The sequence below is a fragment of the Micromesistius poutassou genome (genome assembly GCF_964030765.1).
Source record: "Micromesistius poutassou genome assembly, chromosome: 17".
NCBI lineage: Eukaryota > Metazoa > Chordata > Actinopteri > Gadiformes > Gadidae > Micromesistius > Micromesistius poutassou.
The window spans coordinates 14,582,273-14,598,543 of record NC_140287.1 but is presented as its reverse complement, the minus strand read 5'-3'; the positions used below and the strand labels follow the sequence as shown (position 1 = coordinate 14,598,543).

The 16,271-nt window shown below is 48.9% G+C and overlaps 2 protein-coding genes across 3 annotated transcripts in view; both read right to left on the bottom strand.

Annotated features, from left to right (window-relative positions):
• sp3b (Sp3b transcription factor) overlaps positions 1–8,434 on the bottom strand; it is an 8,839-nt gene extending 405 nt beyond the window's left edge. The window contains exons 1-8 of one of the 2 annotated variants that reach the window (XM_084481954.1): positions 7,910–8,434; positions 7,010–7,234; positions 6,296–6,877; positions 5,122–5,298; positions 4,107–4,311; positions 3,252–3,441; positions 2,440–2,636; positions 1–1,567 (exon numbers count right to left, since the gene is read on the bottom strand). The exon at positions 1–1,567 is cut by the window's left edge and continues 405 nt beyond it. In XM_084481954.1, coding sequence (XP_084338080.1) covers positions 1,311–1,567; positions 2,440–2,636; positions 3,252–3,441; positions 4,107–4,311; positions 5,122–5,298; positions 6,296–6,877; positions 7,010–7,234; positions 7,910–7,978 — 1,902 coding nt within the window. In that variant the 5' untranslated portion in view covers positions 7,979–8,434 and the 3' untranslated portion in view covers positions 1–1,310. The remainder of the gene's footprint in view (positions 1,568–2,439; positions 2,637–3,251; positions 3,442–4,106; positions 4,312–5,121; positions 5,299–6,295; positions 6,878–7,009; positions 7,235–7,909) is intronic. The other variant, XM_084481955.1, reaches the window with a different exon arrangement.
• Positions 8,435–8,910: 476 nt separating this feature from the next.
• Positions 8,911–15,875, bottom strand: ola1 (Obg-like ATPase 1). The gene is made up of 11 exons (XM_084481620.1): positions 15,763–15,875; positions 14,857–14,954; positions 13,905–14,048; positions 13,677–13,804; positions 13,017–13,192; positions 12,700–12,780; positions 12,118–12,215; positions 11,409–11,549; positions 11,020–11,116; positions 10,343–10,465; positions 8,911–9,579 (listed from the first exon to the last, which is right to left on the bottom strand). Exons 2-11 carry the CDS (start codon positions 14,952–14,954, stop codon positions 9,475–9,477), a joined length of 1,191 nt encoding a protein of 396 aa, XP_084337746.1. The 5' UTR covers positions 15,763–15,875; the 3' UTR covers positions 8,911–9,474.
• Between the last annotated feature and the right edge of the window lie 396 nt (positions 15,876–16,271).

Sequence of the window (16,271 nt, the reverse complement as noted above, 5' to 3'; positions counted from 1 at the left end):
CACGAGTTCGGTGGTTCGTTGCATACAGTTCTCGGTGTTGGCATGGCAACAACAATGCACCCCCCCTCCCCAGACATAAGGCTTGATCTTTGACCAAAAAATCAAATAAGTAATGGCAAGAAACATAGAAAGAGAAAGAAAACAACTCATTGAGAGTACAATTAAATTAATTTGCCGCCAAACAATCTTTCATAACGGGGGAGGGGAGAGGTGGGGGTGGAGGAGGAGGAGGGGGAAGGGGGTTACAGGTATGACTCGGGCCAGTGGACGGGGGTCTGTGTTCAGGTCGGAGGTCACAGATGCTCTGTTCACACTGGACCTTGAAGAGGCAGATGGAGGCGTGCGTGTCGTCACCCGATCTCTCAAAATCGGAAAAAAGAAAATAGTACGAGACAATAAACGGGGCGGAGCATCTGGTGAGAAGTACGAGCCCGGGAGGACCGCCCTCATGGAGGCAGCGTCGGCGTCGCACACGCCCGATTCCAGCGTCAGTCCGGACCAGCGTGTTTTTCAGTTAAAGAATTGATATTTAGTTTTTGCCGTGATTTCCAATTCATGAGCCACAGCAACGCTGCTGTATTACACTTTAGTTATTCTTTTACTAAAATCAACACACTGAAATTCACATTAATTTCATTTCCGGGGTTTGGGGAACTCATGAGCCTTAAAGGGGGGGGGGTGTCTACCATGGCTATATCGGAGCGCGGTCCGGCTGAGAGACCTTTCCCGTGTGTGTGTGACGCTGCCTCTATGAGCCGCCTTCCCAGACATAAGAGGAACTCCTTGAGTCCTCCAGACGCGATGATTAAAAACATTTCTTCTTCGGCGCATTCATTGATCTTCGTCCATAAGACCACCCCCCCCCTCCCTATAGGTCATTAAACAAACATTTATTCCCAGAACATTAACATCAAAGCTTAAAAAACACACATGCATCTCCAGCATTTTATACAAGAGTATGATACAAAATAAGGCATTTCACTGTGTTGAGTATTCAGGTTGTTTGAGTGTCTATGCATGGTTTCCTTTGTGTGTGTGTGTCGATGTGTGTGTGTGCATGTCTGTATTTGCGCGTGTGTACATTGCAACCACATTATTTATGTATATCTTGCCCGCCTATAAAAAGACTGCAAAAGAATCACGGTCATAACTCTTAAAATATATATATTTTTCATATATATTTACGTATATATTCATATGTAAAAAAAGACAAAAAAAAAAGTAAGGAAAAAAATAATAATAAAAAGAGGTCCCTGTAATTGGCCAGTTCGCAAAAATAAACCCCGCCCCCAACCGCCCCAACCCCTCCCTCATTCCATGACCTCGCCGGGCGCCACGGCGACCAGGTGCAGCGGGATCTCCTGGTTGCCGACCAGCTCGTGGTGGCCGGTGGTCTGGACGATGAGCGTGGTGCCGCCCGCCGTGATGATGGTGTCGTTGGAGACGGAGGGCGAGGCGCCGGCCGAGACCGCGCCCTTCTTGTTCAGGTGAGTCTTTATGTGCTTGGCCAGGTGGTCGCTGCGCATGAACCGCTTGGAGCACTCGATGCACACAAACTTCTTCTCTCCTGCGGCAGGACACAGAGAGACACAAAGAGACACACACACACACACACACACACGGGGGAGATCAGATTGGGGATCCTGATCTAAAGAAGGAATTCTGGTTTGATCTCAGTGTCCCCCACCTGCCTGTAGGCCTCCTTGATGAGACCCCCTCGTCTCCCTCACTGCTCTACTCTAGAGTGGACAATATTAAACTCATTTCCAACAATAGGAAAAAAAAAAAAAAGCTGTGTTTTCTCCTGTGTGAGTGTGTGTCCATGTGCGTGTGTCACCTGTGTGTGTTTGTGTCCGTGTGTGTGCGACACCTGTGTGTGTGTGTGTGTCCTGTGTGAGTCCGTGTGGGTATCTCACCCGTGTGTGTGTCTCACCTGCGTGCATGTCTGTCCCGTGTCCGTGTGTGTGCGTGCTAGGGATGTGAATAACTCAAATTTTTCATGGTCGAATAATCAGCGGGAGGTATGAACGAATAATGGATTATTCGATGTGTGCCGACATTCACAAAGGCAGCCATGGACCATCGGCAAGAAATCACTTAATATCTTAAACGCACAAAAACTAACTTTAACAGTGATCAGTGTTTGTGTTGTATGCATATATATTAATATTTATGCACATGATTAATAATAATAAAAAAAAACTAATAGTGCTACAGAACCAACATTAGTTCCGTCCGTTAATTATTGTTTATTTGAATGGGAAAAAAATGTTAACGGTCCAAATGTTAAAAATAGGCTTGGACCCTCGGGAACGAATAATCGACTATTCTGACCCATCCCTCGTGCGTGCGTGCCACCTGTGTGCGTGCCACCTGTGTGTGTGTCGCCTGTGTGCGTCGCCTGTCCTGTGTTGCGTGTTTGTCACCCGTGTGTCTCACCTGTGTGCGTCCGCCGGTGTCTCTGCAGCTCGTCGCTCCGCGTGAACCTCTTGCCGCAGAACATCCAGTTGCAGACGAAGGGCCGCTCGCCGCTGTGCCAGCGCAGGTGCGCCCGCAGGTGGGACGTCTTGCCGTACACCTTGCCGCAGCCCGGGATGTGGCAGATGTGCTGCTTCTTCTTGCCCGTACCCGAGCCCCTGCAGCCCAGGGAGGGGGGAGGGGGGGGAGAGAGAGAGAGAGAGACACGGTGTTACATAAAAGGAAGGCAGACTCCGCCAGAGACCTGGGCTGTGAGCTGGAGCTGACATCCGGGGTCTTCTGGGCCAAAGCGTCTGGAATAGCCTTGAAGCAACCAGTGTTCATTATTCTCATTTTAAAATAGTACCATTTCTTACGATAAAGCGCCAAGATGGCCGCTTGGAATATGTGCAACATCATGTGAAACCCGAGTGTACTTTGACACAGACTTTGACTCCAAACCGCCCCGGGTGGTTTTGGAGAAGTACAGTCTGGTGCTCAAAATTCAACCTCCAGCTGGAACTTTTCTTTAGTTCAATATCCAATTCATATTCAAACCAAAATTGTGTGTGAGAGTGAGTGAGATTGTGTGTCTGTGTGAGAGTGAGTGAGTTTGTGTGTGTTGGACGTGTGTGTGGCCGTGTGTGTGTTGGACGTGTGTCTGGCCGTGTGTGTGTTGGACGTGTGTGTGTTGGACGTGTGTGTGTGTGTTGGACGTGTGTGTGTGTGTTGGACGTGTGCGTGTGTTGGACGTGTGTGTGTGTGTGTGTGTGTGTTCCTCCTCCTGGACCCACCTTCCCCCGGACTCCTTGCAGTTGGGGCAGGTGCATGCCACGCGCCGCAGCCGCTTGCCCTCGCCGCCGGCGCCGTCCATGTCGTCGTCCGTCATCTGCACCCGCAGGTGGCTGAGGTCGCTGGTGTTCAGCGTGGAGTCGCCGCTCAGCTGCCACTCCTCCGAGTCCGGCTCCTCCTTGATCTGGATGTCTGGGGGGGGGGGGGGGCATCACTCAGGGTTACCGTGGGGACTAGACGGCGTGGCCGGGTCGGTCACGGAGCGGGTGAGGGGGGGGTTGTTGTACCGGGGGTCTGCCTGTAGGCCTTCCTGAGCAGGACGGACCCCCAGACCCCAGCCTATGCGGTGCTATAGTAAACATTAGCTTCAGCCATGTTAGCCACGGTGTTATTAGAGTAAACATTAGCTTCAGCCATGTACGCCTATATGTTATTATAGAAAACATTGGCTTCAGCCATGTTATTCTAATCTGGAGGTGCTTGTCATTTATGTATCTAATTATGCTTTCTATTTTTTTGTAACATGATTTTCAGTATGACAAATTTTTCTTTTACATGTTCGAAATAAAATTACAATCAATCAAAAAGCTTCAGCCGTGTTAGGCCTGATTCAGACCAAATCAGGCATTACGGTGTCAACATGACATTTGAAAGGAGTCGTTTGATTAGGCTGTGGCGCGGGTCCGTCACGTAGGCAGACGCTCAGACGTGTCACTCGACAGCCAGAAACAAAAATATCTTCCGAGAGGCTGATAAAAGTGAACTTTCCCTAGCAGCTGTTTGGCCGGTGGACATAAAGGCAACGTCTGCCCCCCCGCTGGGTGGTTTGGTGGAGTGCGGTCCGGAGGTCACCGTACCTGCGGGGCTGCTGGCGTCGTCTCCCTGCGTGTACTGCACCCCGACGTGTGCTACAGAGTTGACGGTGACGGTCTGGAGGTTGGGCAGGGTGACCTGGCCCCCCTGGCCCAGGGGCAGGGTCTGCACCGGGGCCAGGGTCAGCTGCTGGGTCTGGCTCTGGCCCTGGGGCAGCTGGAGGCCTTGCAGGGACTGGACCCCTTGCACCTGAATGAGGAGCAGAGAGGGGGAGAGAGGAGTGAAAACGACCCTCCTCCTGTAGCCTAATGTCGTCCTACGGTGACCTTAACGGACCGTTATGCTACACATCTCACTACACATGTAGTGAGATGGGGGCTGAACTCAGCCCATTGGTTCAAATGTAGAAACATAAACATGGCACATAAGTGGGTGGAAGTGGAAAATAACCCAGCAATACCAGAGCGCATCAAACCATCTCTCCTTCCTTCACTCAAACATCCGTTACCAATATCCTTCATCATAACGGCTTCCCTTTGCCGATTCTGCCAGAAATGTCAACAACGGCAATACATTTACATTTAGGGCATTTAGCAGACGCTTTTATCCACTTACAACTTTAGCGACTTACAATGGTTAATACACACCGACGCCGGAGTCAACCATGCAAGGCGACAGCCAGCTCGTCAGTAGCAGTTAGGGTTAAGTGTCTTGCTCAGGGACACATCGACACTAGGAGGAGCCGGGGATCGAACTAGCAACCTTCGGGTTACAAGTTTACAAGTCAACCTGCTCTACCGCCTGAGCTATGCCGCAATAAGGCCCTTTTGTCTTTTAGAATGGATGCCGGTCGGCGCGCAGGTTGCAGACGGTGCTCAACGTCTCATCCCAGACATATTATGCTCAATGTCCCTCAGCAGGATTGCTCCAAGGGGGTGACTTTGACAGTTGATATTGGTAAACAAAGTTTGAGTGAAGCCAGTAGAGACCGGGATGATGATGATGATGATGATGATGATGACGGTTCCATTACCCGGACATTAGTAGATGAAGGCGTACCTGGAAGGTCTGCCACTGGATCTGCCCCGTGGCCGACACCGTCTGGGCCTGGATGAGGAAGGTGCCGGGGTTGACCAGCTGGACGCTCTGCATCGTCTGCCCACTGGCCCCAAGCTCGCCCTGGGCCTGGCCGTCCCCCGCCAGCTGCAGGATGGGCTGGGAGTTGGAGGCGGACACCTGCAGCGAGACAGCTCTGGTTGGTCAGGGTACATTTCTATTGATCCAATCACTCGGCCGCTGTTCCCTCAGTGGAATCCCGCTCTGTTTAGCTCTCTTAAGGGCTGATTATGGTTCCACGTCGACGCAACGCAAGGACCACGCAGACGCTTCGACGCAGTCGCGAACCTGTTTTGGTTCTGCGTCGGATTTTAGTGAGGGGACCAATCACAGCCCTTGCTGCTGCGTCTCCGCGACGCACGGTTAGAATTTTTGGGAGGCGCACGTCAAGCTGCACGGAGGGTCTGCAAGGACGTAATGGGTCCGTAAACCCCCAAGCGTTGCTTCAATGTGGAACCATACTCAGCCTTTCAGAGCTGCTGAAAGGTTCCTGCAGCATGCGTTCGGACTACGGCCCATTTCAGGTTTTTCTAATATGTTGCTGGTCAACCAGACAGTCTTGTCTTAGACTGGGTTTTTTTGGCAGCCTTTCATTTCAGAGGCAACATAATAAGGGCGAGGACTATATGATCACGTCATGGTTAGAAGAGTTGCTCCGATACCGATACCAGTATCGGAAATTCCTCAGATACGGCCTAAAATTCAGTATCGGGTATCTGCAAGTACGCAAGATCCGATACCATCACGTGACTAATTTACGACACAGGTAAAGAACCTCTCAAACACGTGCGGTGTAGTGCTGTGTTCGTTAACGGTCGGAGGTGGGCAGTCGGAATGGGGTGAGGAAATTAATAAGAACGTTGTCATGGCGACTTTGGTAAACTTTACATAAACTATCGTTAGGTTCAGTGGTAGGCTCACTTTTGAGCTCTATTCCAGATAGATGATTATTATTATGATAATTACTATATCATAATTGCAAGTAAATTATCTTCTTCCACGCAATCAATAAATCGGAATCAGACAGTTGCAAAACAAACAAAAAAGGATTTACACAGTATGTAATGTATACATTTTTTAAAAGACTACATACACGTGTACCATCACAGCTCCTGACCTGGATTTGCTGCAGGTGGTTGTGGGAGTTGAAGTTCCCGGACGAGGAGGGGTCGGCGAGGCCCGCGGAGACGGCGGTGGCCTGGGTCAGGACGCCGGTGCCGTCGATGGTCTCGGGGAGCGAGGAGGCCGAGTTGGACGCCGAGGACGTGGGCACGTACAGCTCCTGGTGGCCGCCGCCGCCGCCGTCGCCCACCGTCACCAGCGACTGCTTGCCGTCGGCGCCGTCCAGCGCCTGGCTGCTCATGATCAGCTGCCCGTCCGCCGTCACCCCCGTCGCTATGGGAACCGTCTGGGCGCCCGTCAGCCCCAGCGACTCCAGGTCGAGGTTCAGCGGGACGAAAGTGATGTTGCCGGGCAACCCCATGTGCCCCGCACTGGCATAGGCCGAGCCCCCGCCCAGAGACACGCCCTGGATGGACTGCACCTGCCCGGCCTGCGTTAAAAGGTCCGTCGTGTTTGTGGAGGCCAGGCTGATGCCCAGACCCCCGTGGCTGCCGTCCGAGATCAGCTGGATCTGCCCTGAGCCGTCGTCCAATCCCTGCGCCGAGAACCCCGACAACGTCCCGTCTGCGTTTTGGATCTGTGGGGTGATGACCATGGGGGCAAATTAGACCCTACATTCAACCGAAGCGCCGCAATGTAAGAATGTGTGTGTGTGTGTGTGTGTGTGTGTGTGTGTGTGTGTGTGTGTAAACAATTAAAGTCATTTTACCTGATACTGAATGCCTGACACTCCATTGGCCGAGACCTCGTTCCCAGACGCTGTGACATAGATGGGTTGGTTGGCCATACTCCCGATCACATACTGTCCGTTGGACGTGACTATTCCAGAGTTGGGAATTTGAACGATGCCCTGGTCTTCCTTGCCCGAGGAGACGGGCGTCAGCAGCTCCCAGCGGTCCGAGCCCGTCAGCTGAATGGCTGACATGTCTGTCGTCTGGGGACACATTCAAACCACGGCCCGTAAAACACACGTCGTGACTTTGTGATGCCACACATGCATAGTAAAACTCGTGAGGTAATGTTAGTGTGCGGTGAAAAGGGAACGTCAACGGCCACACAATGTATCGTTATAAACAGTAGAATTTAATATATATATATATATATATATATATATACATACACACACACACATTTTGTATTGTTTAGTGGTTTTTGCAAGACTTTGTTACAAAACGTTTAGGAAACAGTGACGAAAGGGACGCCTAAACAAGCATGAGTGGAGGCACCAAACTCACAACCTGGAAAATGGACGAACACAGAGAGGTGGGGGATGGGCGGCAATCACCGCAGACGGGAACTGTTATGATCGGTACCACACCATAATGCATTAATCAGCACATGCATGAGAAGAACCAGAAAGGTACACTACGGGCTATCTTTGACGAGCCGACCCAAGCGACTGACTCCGGTGTCCTACCCACTATGGGCGGGTTTTAAAGGGGTAAAAGTGGGTGGCCGTTATTGAGGGGAACACAGGAAGTGTGCGGCTTTCACCCCATGCATCAAATCGTTTAAAACGTGTGAACTTCATGCTCTCATAAACCATCATCCAGCAGTCGTCGGGTAGGAGAGAAAGGGGGGAAAAGACGAGCCCCAAAATGTCGGATACCTGCGTGTCCGCTCCGCCGCCGTGCTGCAGAAACTCGCTCTGACTGCTGTCCACGTCCGCGGACGCCATTTCTCCTTGTTTCAGAGAGAGCGGGGGGAACCGAGCGAAACTAGGCGATCTGAGACTCTTCTGGCCCGGGGAAGCTCGCAAAGCATCACCCCTCTGGAGTCCGAAGGGGTTGGGGATAGACCGCAACAACGAAAAGGCGGCGGACGGAGGTTTTTGCGGACGCTTCGGGCTCGGATCGGGTGTTTACTTTGTGAACTACTCCGAGGCTAGCCTAGCCTAGCTAGTGGGCTAACCATAGCAGCTACCGCTAGCGCCAGGACTCAGCGGAAGATTAAAAAGACGCAGATTGCTCCGCTGTCGCTTGCGCAAAACTCACCGAATAGTTGTACGCCTCGATGCGCTAAGTGTTGCGTACCGTTCTCATAGTGTAAAATGTAGTACGCGGGAGATTATCCGATCCACTAAACTCCGAACATGATTATTTTATCAAAGGCGGGCTAGTGTGTTGATCGGCGAATTCGGGTCGATTTTTTTTTTCTATTTTTGATTGACGGTGCGGGAAACACAAAAAGGCGGGACTAACGAGTTTGACGGTCACATTTGCATCAGATTACAGGAAGTCCCGCCGTTCTCCTCTAACGCGATTGGCTGTCGGAGGGAAGTCGTGAAAAGTCTATGGCCAACTGGGACGTCAATCGTTTTTAACAGAAAGCGTATTTCCTGTTTGTTGTTAAAACGAGGACCTAGAAGGAATGTAGTGGAAATCCATGGAGTATAACCAACTCACAACGCAGCTGTTAGTGAGATGTTTCTAAACTTTATATATATATATATATCGGGTGCTTTTCACAGTGACTTGTTATGAAATGTGCGATGTACTAACTTTATACTGTGCGCCTACTATACTATAGATTTAAAAACATCCTTTGTTAACAGGTCAACATCACTTTTGTGGACCGAAACTTCACATCCAAATATTAAATAATCAGAACGACGTGAGACTTTTTTTATTGAGTGCGGACAGATTTGTGAAGGCGCAGTACAAGACAGATGTGCTCATCAGATTCTGGCCGGGTAGTCGTTGCATTTCCCCCCCCCCCCCCAAAACAACCTCTAGTTCATATGGCCGCTGCCAATCGTTGCGTACCAAAATAAAAAATAAACACAGATTTGGCAAAATCTTTATATTCTCCAACCAGCAACCAATAAGTCTTCTTGGAAAAAAATTAAAAAAATGCTTTCAAAACCTGGAGCTCTGTATTGAAAAATAAAGCATCGATGCATTTCCTTTCCGATTCACATCCCATAACCTCAACCCCACACAACAGTTTAAATTTAGAACGTTGCTAAGCTCCTCACCAAAATGCATCCTACCTCTACGTCCTCCATAAACATCTTCTTAAATGTTAGCCAACAAAGCGCCAATTGGTCAGACAAATGTTTAGCATGTTCTCCGGGAGACCGGTCAGAACCAGCGTTCAGCGTGGCTCCGAGCCGGCGGTATCCTGCCGTGGTACCGCCGCGTCCCCGGGGTCTTCTGGTGCCGCCCAGGGGCCCTACTTCTTCGCCTTGGGTGCGTTGGGCGTGTTGAATTTGAAGAAGATGATGTCTCCGTCCTCCACGGTGTAGTTGCGGCCCAGCTGTCTGTATTTACCCACAGCCTGTTGGAGAAGAATAATACCAATGTAAAACCAATGTTATACAATATTCCACAGTGAACTATCGTTACTTTCACAGGGAAATCAAATAATACAATGCATGTATATGGTATATGGTCCTCGTTTATATAGCGCTTTTATCCAAAGCACTTTACAGTGCTGACTGACATGCACACATTCACACACCGACGGCAGAGTCAACCACGCAGGGCGACAGCCAGCTCATCAGGAGCAGTCAGGGTGAGGCGTCTCGCTCAGGGACACCACGACACTCAGCTAGGAGGAGCCGGGGATCGAACCAGCAGCCTTGCGGTTACCAGCCAACCCGCTCTACCTCCTGAGCTAATGCCGCCCCTAAATCAAATAATACAATGCATGTACATTAGTACATTGGATTTCCACATGGTGGTCGTTTTAACACGGCCCAGGCCACTTATTCATCATGAAACAAGTCAAAGCGTCCTGCTATCCCAGATCTTAACTAACCCTCTACTAACCCAGAAGCCCCCAGAAGCCCTGGGTTAGTAGAGCTAACCCTGGGTTAGAAGATGGTTTGTAAAGCTAAGCCTAGGTTAATATAGGCTTAGTAGAGCTAACCCTGCATTAATAGAGGGTTAGTAGTGCTAACCCTAACCACACTCAATTAACGCATGAACTTTCACAACTTCTATCGAGTAGGATTATATATATATATACACAATTTTATTTGGGGTGGGGGGCACATCCTGAAGAGGTTGAGAACCCGTGCGGTGTGGAAGCCCTGTACCTTGACGGCGTTCTCGCTGCCCTCTTCCTTAAAGTCGTCAAACTTCATGATCTCCGCCATGATGAAGCCCTTCTCGAAGTCAGTGTGGATCTTCCCGGCGGCTTGGGGCGCCTTGGTGCCTTTCTGTGGAGCACGACGGATTGGACAATCAGGGACATTGTCAATTAGCTTTCCTTCGCCCGGGATGAAAAAAGGAAAACCGTTGCGTGCACACGCCCAGCTCTGCACTGATTCTACACCCAGAATCTTCCAATTGCTTCCCACCCAAACCGTCATGATTTTGCAACATAAAGTCAGTCTTAGTTAAGATATAGACTCCCTCTCTCCATCTAATGTAAACGTTTAGGTGGTGTTGAGCTAATTTACCATGGTTCAATTATCAAGTACATAATATTAGTGCAGGAAAACATCCACAGGCTGGAATGATAGAGGAAGATGTAGTACACACATCCACCTGGGAAAAAACCATGCCCAGAGAGGGTTAGCCATTTTGGATACCAAAACGGGCGATACATTTTTGCACTTTGTAAACCACTTTGTTAGCAATACTGTGATATCACCAGTGTACTCACTCTGACTGTCCTCACTGTGATAACACCAGTGTACTCACTGTGATAACACCAGTGTACTCACTCTGACCGTCCAGGCTCTCACTGTGATAACACCAGTGTACTCACTCTGACCGTCCAGGCTCTCACTTCATCCGGCCCGGCTGTGAAGAAGTACTCCAGCTGTAGGGCGGCGTAGCCGGTCTTTATGATTTTGGTCAGCACACTGCAAGCACACAGGCAGGGAAATGTCTTACAGTGGGACCGGATTAATGAAATCACACCATCCAGTGTTTTTCGATAAACAGCTTTTTGATCAAGGGACGATCACACCACATCAATGTTGCCTTGGCAACAAACGTAAAGTGTGGATTACGTCAGAGTATAAACCAAATCAAAATCAGCCACAATGACAACGATTCCAGGATCAACCACGGACGTAGGATCCCGGGATTGCCGGGATGCCGATCAGACCTCTCTACTGCTCCCCATCCCAGGCCGAGCGACGCGCGCCCTACCTCTGGGTCTTCTGTTCCTCACAGTACTTGGCCCGCTCCTCGTCAGACATGTCCTGCAGCTTGTACTCCAGCGCTCCGCTCACGGGGATCACCAGGGAGCCGGGGTCGTGGGCGTCCACCCACTCCTTGATCTTGATCAGCCTGAGGGACAGCAGCAAGGGAAGGGAAGATGGATGGATGACGTCGATTCTACACGGGTTGATGAAACAACCCGTGTCAGTTTGGATTGGATAAAGGGGGGGCGGGATCTAGTGGTTAGGGCGTTGGTCTCCCTGACAAATGTTACAGGTTGAAACCCTAAATTCTTGCCCTCCCACGGCAATGCATAGAAATGTAACTAAACAGCTAAAGGACAAATGAAAGAAAAATAGTTCATAGATAATCTTGCCTTCTTTGATCATTGTTTATGCTATGACATTATCGTATGCTCACACATATGACATGACAGCGGGTGAATGAATACATCTTCAAAGGACACAATGTGTTAGAAGTGATGGGTAGGTTATATTACACACAGCTAACCATTAGTATAACCCTGTGTCCATGGGCCATATTCACAGAGTGGCCATCTTGGTTCTTATCGCTAGCTGGGTGGCGGAACCGCATGTAGAATCCCCTAAGCCAGCGGTCTTTAAGAACCAAGATGGCCACGAGGTGAATAAGACCCATTGGACTGAGCCAGGTTTCTTTCTGATACTAACATACATACCACTTATTCTTTTTTCTGATGTAGTCTTTCTCAGAGAGATTCACCAAGTAGATCATCGGTTTGGATGTCAAAAGCAGGTATTTGTTCAGTACCTCAATCTATAAAAGACAAATATATTTAAAAAAAGCAACCAATACAATCCTAAGAACATGGCACAAGTACATTGCACAAAGCCTGTGAACAAATTCACCATAAAATGGTCTAACTCTCGCTAGCGGTTGTCAATCACTTGCTACATCAGTGAGTGATTGACAGACCGATTGCTGCAATGTCATCAACTAAGCATATGGAAACAACTTCAAACATATTGATTCTACTGACTTAAGTACAAAACATACCACATTCTGAGGTAATTAATAACTTTATTTTATTTGCTATTCCTTTGGTGTGTCTAGCGCCACACTTCCGGGGTAATTTCCCACGCTAAGGATGTACGCACTCAGGGCATTGTAAGACTTGATAATTGGTATGCATTTATTCATTCATCACATGGGGCGTGAAAACAAACTAGTGGCTTTTTGATTCTCCGTCAAGGCTTCTGTGTTCAATATACCGGTAGGCACCCTTGGGCAACGCACATACCTCTTTGTCATTCCAATCATGGTAGAATCGGATATGTTTCTTTTCCTCCACCACCCAGTTCATAACTTTTATCATGACATCCTGGATGGGGAGAAGACGGAAGAGTTTCATCTTTATAGGGCATATCTCCACTGGAGATGTGCGCTCTAAACGAGTCATGCATTGTGTGCAATATCCAGCATCCATAATATCTGCGGAAAGGATGCATTTAAAAATCAACTATCAAGCATCGGTTACGGCACAATGATTATTTCATGCTTTGGTCGGATGTGGGTTGTGCGCTCACAGTACGACACGCAACACTCTCACACACTTACATATTCTGGCTTGAGCTTCTTGTCCCCACCCCTGATGGCCATCTTCTCCAGCTTGTCGATGATGGGCGCGATCAGCTCCTCGTCCTTCAGCCTCAGCTCCTCGTGGATGATCTCCATGTCCCTGACGGGGTCCACGTTGCCCTCCACATGGATGATGTCCTCATCGTCAAACGCGCCTGACACACGCACGGTGAAGATACACACATACGCGGTAAAGATAAACACACAAGGTAAAGACACAAACACACACACACACGGTAAAGATACACACACACACACACATGGTAAAGATACACACGCACACACAAGGTAAAGACACACACGGTCAAGATACACACACAAGGTAAAGACACACACGGTCAAGACACACACACAAGGTAAAGACACACACGGTCAAGACACACATACACAAGGAAAAGCCACATTCACACACAAAAAGGTCAATCACAGCATAGTAGTGGGGTCAGTATAACGGGTAGCTTGTGTGTCCCACGTTCAGATTCAGGTACCCACCCCACATTCAGTCTGGTCCCTGGTATACAAAGAAACTTACAAGTGAGGTTGATAACTGCACCCAGCAACGATGCAAGGAGGAATTGACTACATTGCAGCTGATGGGTCACCACTGATGGACTTCAGAGGAGAAACTAAGCGACTCACGGGTCATGTGAAAAATGCCATCGCAGGCACTGATGTGGGAGAGGAAAGCGTTCCCCAGGCCCTGGCCAGCATGCGCACCCTTCACCAGGCCAGCGATATCCACTACATTAAGGAACGCCGGCACCTTGCTGTAAAATCGAAAAACAAACAAGGCAGAAGTGGCCCGTTATGTTGTGACATGGTGCTGCTGTGCGCAGTGGCGTCAACATAAAAGCGTCGCTTGCATACCTTAGTGGTTTATGGTACGTGCACAGATATTCGTAGCGTTCGTCTGGGATGGGCACCCGGCTCTCGTTCGGGTCGATGGTGCAGAACGGGAAATTCTCCGCCGCCGCTTGACTTTTAGTGAGCACGTTGAAGAAGGTGGATTTTCTGTGGTGGGGAAAAATGAGGAGGTTACAATTATCAGTAGGGACGTTAACAACATGATTTTGTGAGTCGACGTGTTGGGAGTCATGAGTCGACAAATCAATCTTTTTTTTTTTGGCCCCGCGGCTGCAGCAGTTGCGGAGCGCAAAGTATTTTTTTAAATTTTAATTAGGATATTGATGCTGGGTGCCTCCTCTCATGGTGCTGTCACTGATTGAGATTATATTCATAAATATGTTGCGTTAACGTTAGCCATGTTTTCCGCAGTGTGCCTCTCTGGCATTGACCGGGTCTACAGGATCGCACTCTGCACAACCCAGTCAGTAAAAAAATTAGCAGTCACGGTCACGTACGACTCTGTAGTCAACGCTGTCCAAGCATCGATGGTGATGGCAACTTTCCCCGCTAAGGACAGGATCTCACGGAGCGAGGCTGCTGCTTCGCTGTACATTTTCTCCAGCCGTCATAGTTTGGCGACATGGCATGGTGTAATCTGGCTCGAGAAATGCGATCAGATCGCGGAAACCCTTCCCCTCGACTACGCTTATGGGCAGCATATCTCCAGCTATCATTTTAGTTGGTTATTTTGAAAACAGAAAGGAGTTACAACGTTTTGGACAGGACATTGAAGAAGTTTATATGTATAAAAAAATTAATAATTTAAAAATACATATATAAAAAATATTTTCCGATTTCAATTTTTAGAGTCGAGAATCGATCGTTGAGTCTACACATTGTTGACATCCCTAATCATCAGAGGCTCCCCACCGTCTTTGGAAGACGGTCTTAGTTATTATTAGAATACACTTACCCCACGTTTGGTAGTCCAACGATGCCTATTTTCAGAGAGGTTCCGAACCGTCCGATGATAGCAGGCTCTTTAGGGGCTTCTGTCTTCTTTGGAGGCATCTGTAGATAGGTATTATTGACGTTATAGCACAGTGGCTAAATACATTCCCTTCCACCGTCCCTAAGGCCTAGAAACCTACATATGGGAAACTCTAAATCCATCGCCTTGTCATATTGTAATGGTTTGTAAAGGGCACTCCATATGCACCCCAATAACCCACTAAAGCTCATGGCAACAGAATATGGAGCTAAAATATTGACAGTCGACCCTGCCTTGTGTTGAACAGTATTAAAGATAGCTGGTCGACCCTGCTTGTGTTGAACAGTATAAAGAGAGCTGGTCGACCCTGCTTGTGTTGAACAGTATAAAGAGAGCTGGTCGACCCTGCCTTGTGTTGAACAGTATAAAGAGAGCTGGTCGACCCTGCCTTGTGTTGAACCGTATAAAGAGAGCTGGTCGACCCTGCCTTGTGTTGAACAGTATAAAGAGAGCTGGTCGACCCTACCTTGTGTTGAACCGTATAAAGAGAGCTGGTCGACCCTGCCTTGTGTTGAACAGTATAAAGAGAGCTGGTCGACCCTGCCTTGTGTTGAACAGTATAAAGAGAGCAGGTCGACCATGCATGCTGTTCAACAGTATAAAGAGAGCTGGTCGACCCTGCATGCTGTTCAACAGTATAAAGCTGGTCGCAGCGAGCCTCCATTCATCGGGTTGACAGACAGCATGCTAGTTAGCTTCACGGTCGCTAGGTATTGTCGGTTCTAAAAGCTGGAAAGAAACCCGATGAACTAGACACGATTATTGTTGACCAGGCTCTCCCGTTTCGGGATAGATTCCGCGCAAACAGATCAGCGCGAACTGGTTTACCTTTAAACGTGTTGTTAGGCCCCAGTCTACGTGTGGCACCGTCCAGTCCTCAGCGGAGCTCCGGGGGAAAGGAGAGCTTCACCCGGAAGTGTTCTGACGTGGTCGGACGTGAAGCGTACGCATGTGTGTATGCGTGTGCACGCGTGTGCGCGTGCGTGCGTGCGTGTGTGTGTGTGTGTGTGTGTGTGTGTGTGTGTGTGTGTGTGTGTGTGTGTGTGTGTGTGTGCGTGTGTGCGTGTGTGTGTGTGTGTGTGTGTGTGTGTGTGTGTGCGCGCGCGCGTGTGTGCGTGTGAGAGAGGAGAAGATAGGATTTGAGGACAATCGTAGATTTGTGTTTCAATGATTTTGGATAAGGTTTATTCATCCCTAAACTCTGCCAATACATACAATGAAAGAAACGGGAACCGCCTACATTATGCGAAGTCCAACTTTACTTACTATTATTATTATTATTATTATTATTATTATTATTATTATATTCAACTATTATTACTGCCACACAACTTTCT

Excerpts from the sequence above, each read along its gene's own strand:
- ola1 (XM_084481620.1), bottom strand. The coding sequence starts at position 14,954 with ATGCCTCCAAAGAAGACAGAAGCCCCTAAAGAGCCTGCTATCATCGGA. Across the intron at positions 14,049-14,856 it reads GTTGGACTACCAAACGTGGG|AAAATCCACCTTCTTCAACG; the intron begins GTAAGTGTATTC and ends TCCCCACCACAG. Across the intron at positions 9,580-10,342 it reads GCAGCGAGAACGCCGTCAAG|GCTGTGGGTAAATACAGACA; the intron begins GTACAGGGCTTC and ends CTTCTCCAACAG.